The following is a 12085-nucleotide window of genomic DNA, read 5'->3' as shown; positions in this document are numbered from 1 at the left end:
CCTGCAAGCCCAGTTTCGAAACAACAAAACATCTTCGAAACATTTTGACTTGTTTCATTTCATTTCGAACATTTCGACATGTCTCCCATTTCATTTTGGATTTGGAGTTTCGAGCGTCGAAACAAAACAACAGTCCAAATTTTGCACAGCCCTACTATTTGTGAAATCAGACCTTACTCCACTTATCTCACCCATGGGACCCTACAGAGCTCAGTCTTGAGGGTGTTCCCAGCTCATGCCTACTGATCAGACCCAACACAAAACACGGCTGGAGGGTGGTACCTCTATTTTAGCTAGAGGTAAGACACTAACTCAGGATGTGGGATGCCCAGGTTTAAATTTGTCTTCTACTAAGGTTTGAATCTCCTCAGGCTGAAAAGAGAGGAGATGAGAGCTAGTCTTCCACAGCCTAAATGGATGCTCTAACCAGAGACCTACTGGGTAAAAGGGGAAATAGCATCTCCTGTGGGTGTGTATTACACAAAGAGGCTGTGTTGATCCCTAACATGAGGAGAAAATTCATGGCTCTCAGTTTCTTATTGGAAGAGGTACATCCTCACAGCTCATAGTTAGGCCTCTAATACTTTTTGATGGATGGGGCTTAGGTTACGCACCTCTCCTCAGTATATCCTACAGCAGGAGCAGGCAATTATTTTGGGCAGAGGGCCACTTACTAAGTTTTGGCAAGCCATCGAGGGCCACATGACAGGCAGCCAGGGGCAGATAATTATTAATTTTCTAAATTTTTTAGGGGCCCCGCGGGCCGGATACAATGGCCTGGCAGGCTGCATCCGGCCTGTGGGCCATGTTTTGCCTACCCCTATCCTACAGGCTTCCCGCAGCAGCTTTCTGCTTTCTTTACTGCTTGTGCAAATCCCTTTGTGCAAATGCACTATATATGGAGTCTGGTGCTTACTTAGGGGTGATAGATTCTTCTCAGCAAAGCACCTGAAAGCTGCCTGCTACAATTCTCCCTCTTTCTGTAGGTTTTGCCCTAGTGCCCTGGCTGCATTTAGGCTCTTTTTGCTGAATTCAACCAGAAGTAGAACCTTGTAAACATCTCTTTGGTCAGAAAACTTTATCAGGAATGCTATGGCCAACATCATGAAATCCAGATTCAAAAAGCATATAAGTATTTGTACATATGTAGAATATACACAATGCACATCTTATTTCTAGATGATTCATAATTTTTTCTATTCCAAAAAAAATGTCAATGTAGGAAGCAAACACTGCTTGGTAGTTGAAAAGAAGAATGCTTCTTAAATCAGTGGGTACATCATAGAATCTTTTTACTGGAAAAAAGGATCCTCTGGATATTTTTTTTTAGCACTGGACCAATAAATGATTTTAATGTCTAAAATAGAGCTACTTTTGATGTGAAAAATATTAACATGTATTATGGCCTTGATCTTCAGAACTGACTAGGGTTTTTGGGTACCATTTTTGAGCGTCCAGGTTGAAATTCCAAAAAAGGACTGGATTTTCAGACAGTGTTCAGCACCACGCCTTGGAAAATCAAGATCCTTTAAGGTGTCTTCATTACAGCACCTATCACTTGTCACTTGAGTATGTCATGTAAGATCTATATCTTCTCCCAATTACTTTGTTGATTCAGTGTTTTCAGGACGGTAGTTATTGGGAGTTGCTGACATATTCTTTAGTAAGCATGGATATCAAGCTAGGGCTGACTCATAGTTGCCAGTTCTATGGGTTTTGAATCATGATCTGCTACAAATAAATGTGCACTTGGATCTCCCTAAGGTTTTCCTCGTCTCTTAACACAATGTGAATTGTCTTTGCATCATTGTTCTTTACAATTTTTTTATATAAATAATTTAAATTATATTATGATATAATTACATAATTGTTTTGGCTGTTTGCTGTTTTGCAGCAAACAGTTTTCATTGAGTTTTAACTTTTGCTGCTCTGCAGCTTTGGTATTCCATCACATCTATATTGCTCCATTTAAAATTCACAGGAGCCTTTCATGTACAGATTGGCCCTGTAGGCATCTCCAAATTAGGCTTCAGCATGTTTAAAAATTAGGTATCTGGTCCCAGGAGGACGTTTCAAAGAAACAGGGAGTCAGCAGAGAAGTTTGTTTCCTCCAGTGGAGGAGTGAGAATCCAACACCAAGAGGTAGCTGCCAGCAGCCAGCCAATAGGACATGGAGGGTATTGGGATGTGGCTGAACCTGTCTCCAACCTAAATTTGGAGCTCAGAGACCTGAGTCAAAGCTGTTCATTAGGCACCTGGGATCCAGAGCCCTTGCCACATGAAGACAGGCACATGGTGGTGGCAGTCTTTTATATACAAGCCTAGTGGTTGGAACATTCATGAAGGAAGTGGGAGACTTAAGTTCTAGGCCCTCCTCAATCTGAAAGGATTGAAACCCAGATTTTCTTTTTCCCAGGAGAGTGCTTTACCTAGCATGTTACAGAATAGCTTGGGAGAGGGAAAAGGACTCTCTGCAGCCCTCCTGTGGACTGTCTCCATCCTCCATTTATTGAAAAAATACAGCCAAAAATGTAAGTCACAGAGCCCAAAGTAAAGCAAGCAAGAAGCAGCCTGACTTGGTAGCTTTCGCTTAGATGGGATAGAAACTCAGGGATATATACATAGGTGTAAATACACACACACACACACACACACCTTGGATACATATTTTATCCAAGAACTAAGGTAAAATGCATGGACAGTGCAGAAAGCAAAGACTAGTGACCAATAATGAGATAGACAATTTCAATCTTTTAAAAAGATGTCTATGGTATGGGAAGATTTCAAAAGAAATGAGTACATTTTGGTAGGATTGTGTGATTCATAATAACAGGCCAAATTCATCCTCACTGTAACCTGCACTCATTTTATTTATTAAACTTAGCAGTCAGTTACATCAGGAATAAATACTTGGCCCATTTCTGATCAAAAGCATTGGGAATGGGTCCAATTTAGAAGAAAGGAATAAACATCCATTTTCTAATCATGGTAAACAACTTTTAAAAGCGGGATGTCTTTTTAATAGGCAGGAAGACTGAGGGCTTCATTTTCCTGTTAATGTTGTTTTCAGCTCAGGCAAAAAAAAACCTCTGCAGTCTTGTCAGTCTTACCCAAACCACTCGTGCATGAAACTCTTATTTCAAAAATACGTTGGCAGGAACAGTTAATATACTGTATAATTAAAGCAATAAATTAATTACCAAGTGTTGCTGGTGACTATTAAACCCTGGAGGCAAATGAGCTGCTCCTTGTTGACGGATTATTACTATTTTGTTTGAACAACAGGTTCATTTCTCCAGCACAAGTTGGTAATCACTAAAGTATTAATAATGGAGTAATTGTTGGAGCAATTGACCAGATACATATTCCTTTAAGTGGCTACAACACCACTATGATGTGTGGACATTCTTTGAATTTCTAGTTATGGCATTTTCAAGTGGTTGCAAAGAAAATTGGCTAAGATTCACCTGAAAGCGGAAGAGCATATCATCTGTAGAAACTGCGTTAGGATTGAATCATGCTTTTAAACCATACCTGCACTATGCCGTACTGAGAACCTGAAGAAAAATTCTAATCAACCCAAGAGCAATGACTAATAGTATGCATACGGAAGCAAGCATATCTCCACCCTTGAAAAGAGCGTGAGACATGTCGCTCTATACTCAGCCAAGTCTGCTATAGTACCTCCTTCCTAGAGGCTAGCACAGATATTAAGGAAGATATCAGAATCGTGCCTTTAATGTGTGACTGTATTCCACTGCACAACAGCTCTATGTGCAAGAACATCATGCCAAAATTCAATAGATCTGCATAGGAGCCACTGCGTAGTCAGGGAATGCCAGATGCCTTTCACAAGTCTGAGAAAAGCTGGGATCGAGGGCAAACATGTTCCATTCTGCTTGTTCAATGGGGTATTTATATATGGGGTATTACTGCACCCAAATATGATGTGCTACATTGAGCCCTATGCAATATTTATTATCTTTTACAAACTTCTTCTACACTTACCTTTTGTCTTCCTTCTCATGAAACCTTTAATTTGGTGGCAGAACATTTATATAAGGGACAGAGACATCAGAGCCGGATTCTATTCCATGTATTGGGTGTCTAAATTGGGTTTAGATGCAATTGGTTTAGTTGCAATTCAGGTAGATGCAATTGGTAAATTGCATCTACCTGAAATCCATTAATACATCTATGTTTGTAATGCTCCATCATCTTGCCCTTAAGACTGAGTCACAAAAAAGCACAGAGGAGGAGGAGGACCCCCCTCCACCTTTTTTATTTTATAGGTTTTTGGGGACATGAATAAGGTAGGATAGGCATGCAGTTAGGTGCTTAAAATCACTTATGTGCCTAATAGGTGGAATAGAATCTGGCCCCATGTACATTTTATATATATACACACACACACACACACACACACATATATACATACACATATATACACACACATATATGTCTCATGTCTTTTCAATGTAGTTTTTCATGTCAAAGCAATAGATACATAATTTGGGTTTTAGTAAGCTTATTGGTTAATCGGAGCCAAAATGTAACTCAGTGGGCACATCTACACATGCATTAATGTGCTTTTTCTAATGCACATTAAATTTAGTACCTCCAATGTGAGGTACTAAATTAATGCACATTAGGCTGCACTAATGCGCGGTTGGACATTTGCATGCTTTTTTAGTGATGGTTACTTTGCAGTAACAGTATTTTACTGCACGTTAGTGTAATGTCAAAGTTTTTTATGTGATATGAGCAGTAAAATAGTCCACTGTGCATTAAAGCACATGGATAAACATGTCTCTTACCGAAATAATCATAACAGGAATCCCTTGTTTAAATAACTTCCTACTGCAGATAAAAAAGCCAAAACTTTTTACTGTTGTCTACACAGTACACTGCAATGCCATGTCGAGATACCAGAATTAGCTCTGAGAATTAACCCTTCACAGAACTAATTAGCCCAGATAAAGTACCAGACTAACATGGCTATCTTGCTTCCTGTGCCTGAACTAGTTTTCTTAGCACTAGCTTTGGTGCATCTACCTGGTAATGCACCGTGCCATGTAGACAAGTTCCTGTTATACACAGAAATCTCCTTAAAGGACTGCACTATTAAGAGCTTCACAAAGGCTGGCTTTGGTTATGTTTTCGGCCTATTCCTAGTTAAATGAAGACACAATCTATGATATTTGGGAGAGAGAGAAAAACAAAACTGAACAGGAATGCATTAAGTAGTAAGTATTCCAGAAGAATACAGACTGGTATTCATCTTATGTACTGGGACAGGAAGAAAGATTACTCACCCTAACTGGTTTTCAGAATGGAATGTTTTTGCTTGGTTAATAAGCATGCTACCCACCAAGAAAATTACTAACTTGGTCTGACCTGAAAAGTGATGTAATGCCAAATGCTAATTTAGGGTTGAAAGGTGAACTGCCAAAGCTCCTGAAGCTCCTCACAGTATCTCCAGTTGTACCCAGAAGGAAAAGGGTCCAAATGACCTAACAGGAAAAACAGGAAGCTTTATTTGTAAGAGAAAAAGTTCTTGCATGTTACTGACATTTCAACATTCTTCTAAAATCTAAGCTTAGCATGAAAACTAGTCTTTACTCCTTCTCCACTTACAAATCTGTGGTTGTCATCACCACCCTTTACTGAACAAATTGTAATTGGAAAAAAGATTTAAAAAAAGAATTCATATGAATTTCTATTCCTCTAAACTAAAACATATCCTATCACACCACTTCCCTCCACATTCAATTATGGTGTCTCATGTCACAGGATAATGTGTACTAAGATTCAGCTAAGATTTCAGTTCACTTGAAAGTCTGTAAGTAGCTATTGCACTGGTAACTTGATTTTTTAGATATGCTACTATCTAATAATGTGTGTTCGTTTTCTAATACTTTAAACTCTACCCTAGCTATTTCCTATTTGTCAGGATTTTTAGAATTTAGAAATAAACTTAATTAACAAATTTGGATTTTATACACTGTGGGTGCATCTACATGTCACCCTATGGCTACATAGCGATAATGGTGTGCTATAGCAACATAGCGATCATGCGGGTCTACACATGATTGCCAGCTACATTGCCATAGTGGCATGATCCCTGGTTATAGCATGCTGCTATGGCAATGTAGCGGCAAAATCTACCCATGTGCCGTGTGTACAGTGCGGTAACTACCTATAAAGCACAGCGCTGTAGCAACGTCGCTATATGGCGACGTGTAGGCATGCTCGGTTTGCCATCAAATTATATACCCTGAGTATAAGTCCAGCTTCTAAAGAACCGTACCACACTACGATGTCTATATCACAATAATTGCGTCCATCCCAACATTGCTTCAGTTCTCTTGAATAACTTTTACTTGACTGAGAACCAGACTATGGCCCTTTTTCACTGTTGAAGCTAATCACAAAAAGACTATGGCAACTGGTCTGCTGTCTAATAGCATCATTTGGGTGGGATTTTCTAAGTCAAGGCAAAGACTCAGCAATAGATGGAAACTTTCACAATATCATTTCCTATAAATAGCAGACATTCTCCTTTTCTCAGGATGTCTCTGGCTGCAATCACAGGTATTAAATATAGACAGATGGAGAATTAGTTTATTCTACTGGTTTGACTAGAAAGAGGACACCATATATGGAGAATAGATGAACTGAACTTTAAATAATATAACAATCCACAAACTCCATTAGAAACCTCTTGACAGATATGCTTCCAAGTCCACTGATGTTAATAGGACACTTTTCATTGAGTACCTTAGGCTTTCACAGGATAATAGCAAAGTATATCCCCTGAAACCCTCCAACTAAGCTGTACTTGTTCAAAATACAAACTGAACAGAGGGCAAGCCCATACCAGAGTACATATTCTCATTCCTCTCTTAGGCTAGGGACAAAAATTATACATAAACCTTAGAAACCAGTTCAAATCTGTAACACAACAAAAGTTGAGTACACATGAACTACTTTCAAGGTGGCTGTAACCAGTTTAAAATAAACCTGGATGGATGTAGTATTAGACTTAACTGATTTAGGTTAAATACATTTATTGAAGTGCTGCTCAGATCCCCTCCAAATGGAAGTTAACTCACAGTCCCCTAGTATCCCAGGATACTTTGCAACTCCCCAGCAAATCCCTCCGCCCCTCACAGGGTGGGTGAGCTAGGCTTGGGCCTTAGCTTGGAGCCAGCTTGGAGTTGCTGGCTCCAGTGGAGCAGGGAGGCAGGCTCTAGTGCACCCCCAGCTTCTGTTCTGGGCCACCACTTTTCTGGCTGCATTTCCAGAATCAAAAATGAATGTGTGTTCACTTGCTTATCGGTTCAATCTACGCAGCTTAGATGAAACTGTGAAGATTGTTTCGATTCATCCTAGGGCTTTTTGACTGCCTGTATTTAGCCTTAATGGATCTGTGAGTCTTGACTCCCATATTTTGTATTTTTATTTTGACAGAAACTGAGTCTTTCAGCAAGATTTAGAATTCAATCAATTTAACAGCAACAATGAGGCAGAAACCTGACCTTCAGCCTGTAGCCTTTCCACACAATGTATTTTATCAGCACAGCAGCTGGTAACAGTGTAATAATGATGATGACTAAACCTGAGGGCAAGTTGGAGCCTTTACCTGAAATTACATGCTTGCCTCTTGTCCTCCGCTGCCTCTTGTCTACTACATGTTTCAAGGACTCTAGAGTTATGATGGGAAATGCATTGTAATTTCTCCTCATTTCCTCTTCCTTAGAATGCCTTCTCCAGTTCTTTGTAAACGGACATGGGGACAAGTGGAATTGCTCATTTTGTGGGAAGGAAGAATTGGGTCCAGGAGATTTTCCTTTATGTGTTTGGAGAGTGTAACAAGTAGGCATCTCGGGGCCAGTCTCAAACGTAGGCCCGCCCACTTGTCTTAGAGCTATTTGCCCGCCTCCACTCCTGCCATGCTTTGATGTTAATAATTACAAAGATATTACTCAGGTGGGAAGCTGCCCATTTATCTGCCCTGATGACAAGGGCCTATATACACGACTCTGACCTTCTCTTATCATGTCCCATGCCTCACAGATGTTTCTTCTTTACTCACTTTACTTGCTTACTCTGGGTCTCCAAGTCCCACACACTGTGCCCCAGGCCCCACACACTGTGCCTCCAAGCCCCATACATTGGGCCTCCAAGCCCTGGGCCCCAGGCCCCACACACACTGGGCTTCCAAGCCCACACATTCTGGGCCTCCAAGCCTGTCCTATGGACCAGGACTCCAAGGCGCATCCCCTTGCCCTCCCTGTGCATTCCCCTTACCCCTGGCCTCAGAAACTTCATCAATAGCTCCCCAAGGCTCAGGGCCCCACCTCCCAGGAGCCTTATACCCAATTCCCTTGTGACCTTAGGCTTATCTGCAATCCTGGGCACTGCCACAGGTGCCTCCACCTGGCCTGGGCCCTGCCTCAGCACTCGCAGTGTGCCTGGGCTCCCTCTGTACAGATCTAACTACCCACCAGGTCTGGGGGCTGGGGTTAGAAGGCAACCCATACTTCTCTTTCACTCGGGAGATAATTGGCCTGGCATTTCTGGGGGATTGTCCCACCACAAACAGTCCCAGCAGGCTACCCTACCCTGGCATGGTGCAGTTTTCAGTCATACTCAGGACTATGAGGTCTCCTCCTTCCCCAGCCCTTACCTCCAAGGTGTTGTTATCATTGGTGGTGGCAGCCACTGCCACCTGCAAGCATGTTGTCAGGGCCGTGTCCTTATAAAGGGCAGCTGAGCCCTGTTCCCCAATCAGGCAGCCATGCCTAACTGGGGCTGCAAGCAGCTGCAGACTGCCCTGCTGCTGCTCAGGTCCCTGCAGGTAACAGAGCACCCTGTGCTGTGTTACAAGAGGTCAAGTTAAGAAAGGTCAAGTTCAATTTTAGGAGAGGCCAAGTTCAATTTTCATTTATGCATTAGGAGAGCTTAAGTTCAAAAACTGTTTGGGAGTCAAAAAGACTTGGAAAACGTTGGCTCATTACCAGGCATGGCAACCATCCAATGCTGAACCAATGGTATTATATTGAAGACAGGTATCCTCGTTATTCTGTTTCAGTTACTTTTAGGTTATAGCCTAACTTATATTTCCCATGCTTAGTTAAATGGAATGTGGAAAAGTGATTAAAATAATTTATTTGGTAACATACAGAGCTTTAAATCCTAACTTCTCAAGAGGTTCATGAATTCACGTGCTGTCTTGGCTGAAGTGAACAGCTCTCTGAAAATCAAAGCCTGAAGTCCCAATCTTGCAATGAGAAGTTCATGGAGTGTATATGCTAAGTTAGGGGTGTCAAAGGTATGGCCTGTAACAGGCTTGTGGGGCTGCTGGGAGCCAGGGATTATGGGGTAGGGCTTACCACTGCCTTTGTTGCAGCTGCTGCGACAGCTACTGACCCCACTGCCTCCACTGCTTGGCCCACAAAGAGCCCTGTGGTCTGGTGTGGGGTGAGTTTGACACCCCTGCAATAAAGGACTGGAAGGGACCTGGGTTGGTGAATTCAGTTCCCACTAGAGCAAAGATTAGGCTATGTCAAGAGAGCTTCCCTGGTAGAGACCAATAAAACTGCACTGGTAAAGCTATCCATGCTTCTTCCCCTGCATCAGCATTCAGTGATAGCAATCAAGGTACACACAGCTAATCTCAATCACTGGAAGTGTTTCCTGCACTGGACTGTGACTGAGCTCTCCAGTGCTCTTATGCACAGTTTCAAAGATATACGGAGTTGCTTTTTCCCTACCTCAATGGCACATTAGGCAGCAATGAAATGGCTTAGTGGCCAGCTTGACTTAATGTCCCTTGGCTGCTGAACACCTGGAACCACTGCTTTGCCTGAGACAATCACTAGTTCCAGAAAATGCCCTACACTTTGTTCACTGTTGTTCAGTTATATCTGATAAAGGAGGGTTAATAATCACTCTGGAGATTCAGACTTTCTGTTTTAATTAAAAACAAAAAAGGCAGAAATTGCTTTGCTTGCCAGTTCATTTTTAGGAATTATTGGTGAATCTGGACAGGGGCAGCACTGAGTGTATAGAGAGCAACGGCCTGGTTCATTGCTCTTACCCTCTCACCTGCTTAAATCAGGCAGTAGACTTTGAAACTGTGCCCTGCCTTTCTTACATTGACTTGTCAAACACAGAGGGAAACAACTAGCTTTGTTCCCAAGGGAGTGGCATTGACCAAAGAAAAAATGTGTGCAAAGAGGGCACATTTTAAAACAAAAATTATAATTAGTATTAAAATCCTCTTGCATCCCAACTAAAGCCTCTTATAAACAAATAAGTACAGATTACACCATTCACAGATGCCTCTCAGGTACGCGTCACATTGCTTCTTGTTAAAAATGTCTTCACTCAGCACTATGTTATTAATCAATGAGACAAACCTGGTGCTATTTGGATGCTAATCATGCACTTGTGACTTTAATGGGGCTACTTATATAAGTACAATAATTTATGCATCTGCACTGGGGCCAAACACAGATGTCTGTGCAAGAGAAAAAGCAAATCCATGGCAGAGATCAAGGTTGACTTAAAAAGAAACAAAGTCATTTTAAAATGGAGTTTGATAAATTTGTGAATAGGATTACATGACACAGTGACTGTCATAGTGAGAGCCTGGACTTGATGATAGAGGGGGGTCTCTTCCCATCTTTTCATAATCTGCCTACTCTATAGTTTGTCTCCCATATTAAAAAGGCATTGCTGATAAAGCAATGTTTATTTGGCTTTATCAGTCTGGATAAAATATACCTCTGAGCACATTTTGCATAATATTTCTCAGTCTTGTTGCATTTAGTGCTTTTTATCCTTAAACCTCATCTTTCTTTGAGGTGCGATTCTTTTTCAAGCTTGCTCATTCTTCCCCTCTGGCATCTCAGGGAGGGACGCTTTTGCATCTCCTCCTCCTTTTTTCTCTTCTCCCATCCATTCTGATCCTCTTTTTGTCACCGGCTCCAGCTAGGCCAAGGGTGGACAAAAAACGGCCTGTGGGCCAGATCTAGCCATACAACTGGTTGTGTGCAGCCCAGAGGCAGGCAGCCATGAACTCAAGGTATCTGGCCCATGGGCAGCCAGCAGCTCCAGCCACTGCGTGGTGCCAGGCAGGGCTGTTTCCACCGTGCTGGGCGGACGGGCGAGACTGCTTCCATCCAGCGCTCATGCACTGGCGTCAGCTGTGAACCTGGGTGGATGCCCTGATCCCCACCAGGAACCTGCCAATTGTGTCCACAGCTGATGCCAGCACGTGCCCGAGGCTGCTTCCGGCGTGCCAGGTGGGTGCTGGCCTAACCTGTGGACGTGCCTGGCAGGTTCTGGGTTGGGGTGGGGATCAGGGCGTGCTGCAGCTCTGTGTGGCATGGGGATCGGGGCGTGCTAGTTTCAGGTGGTGTGGGCATTGGGATGAGAGAGAGAAAGGAGTCCAGCCAAAAGAATTGCCCACCCCAGACTTAGGGAGCTGTGGTGAGCTGTTGTGGGGTGTAGGGGGAAGAGGGGCGTGCTGACCCCATCTACAACAGCTCCCCAAACCTCCCTAAGTGCAGTGGTGGCCTTAGGGTTGCTGGGGCCCTGGGCAAGAGTCACTCGGGGCCTCTTAGAGGCTTAATTTTGATGACCTAGAAGCAAGTGGGACATTTTTGATTTCTATTTCATGTTGCCCTATCCATGAAACTTCAACGAAAGTCTCTGAATACAACACTGATGATAGAAATAGTGTCATGAATTGTTATTTTTGTAAAGTGTGGGGTGGTCGCCCGGTTTGCTCTCCCCTAAGGCCGCTACTGCTAAGTGGCCCCCAGCCCAAAGGCTTGCCCCCCCCCCCCCCCCCCCGGGGGGGGGGGGGGGGGGTGGGGGAGTCGCGGGAGGTGTTGCAGGGCGGACGGCGGGGCGAGGGGTGCTGACCCGGCTCCCAGCAGCGCCCCGGGGTGCCCCTCAGCCCACACTGCCCGCCCTCAGCCAGCGCCCAGGTGCCTGCGCAGGAGCGGGGCACTGACCCCAGCTGTGGCCCTGGCAGGGCTTGTCCGGGAGCCAGGCGCGGGGGGGGTGC

General features: G+C 43.4%; 1 protein-coding gene and 1 long non-coding RNA gene across 3 annotated transcripts in view; one reads left to right on the top strand and one right to left on the bottom strand.

Annotated features, from left to right (window-relative positions):
- LOC102381706 overlaps positions 1-8730 on the bottom strand; it is a 24772-nt gene extending 16042 nt beyond the window's left edge. Inside the window, exons 1-2 of the long non-coding RNA XR_323251.1 lie at positions 8693-8730; positions 5398-5513 (exon numbers count right to left, since the gene is read on the bottom strand). This is a non-coding gene — a long non-coding RNA (uncharacterized LOC102381706). The remainder of the gene's footprint in view (positions 1-5397; positions 5514-8692) is intronic.
- A 1791-nt stretch (positions 8731-10521) lies between these two features.
- CCDC68 (coiled-coil domain containing 68) overlaps positions 10522-12085 on the top strand; it is a 32574-nt gene continuing 31010 nt past the window's right edge. For both annotated transcript variants that reach the window (XM_014517570.2, XM_006018864.2), the window contains exon 1: positions 10522-10567. In XM_014517570.2, coding sequence (XP_014373056.1) covers positions 10525-10567 — 43 coding nt within the window. In that variant the 5' untranslated portion in view covers positions 10522-10524. The remainder of the gene's footprint in view (positions 10568-12085) is intronic.

Source organism: Alligator sinensis, unplaced genomic scaffold (assembly GCF_000455745.1).
Source record: "Alligator sinensis unplaced genomic scaffold, ASM45574v1 scaffold701_1, whole genome shotgun sequence".
NCBI classification, from domain to species: domain Eukaryota; kingdom Metazoa; phylum Chordata; order Crocodylia; family Alligatoridae; genus Alligator; species Alligator sinensis.
This window is presented reverse-complemented; position numbering and strand designations above follow the sequence as displayed.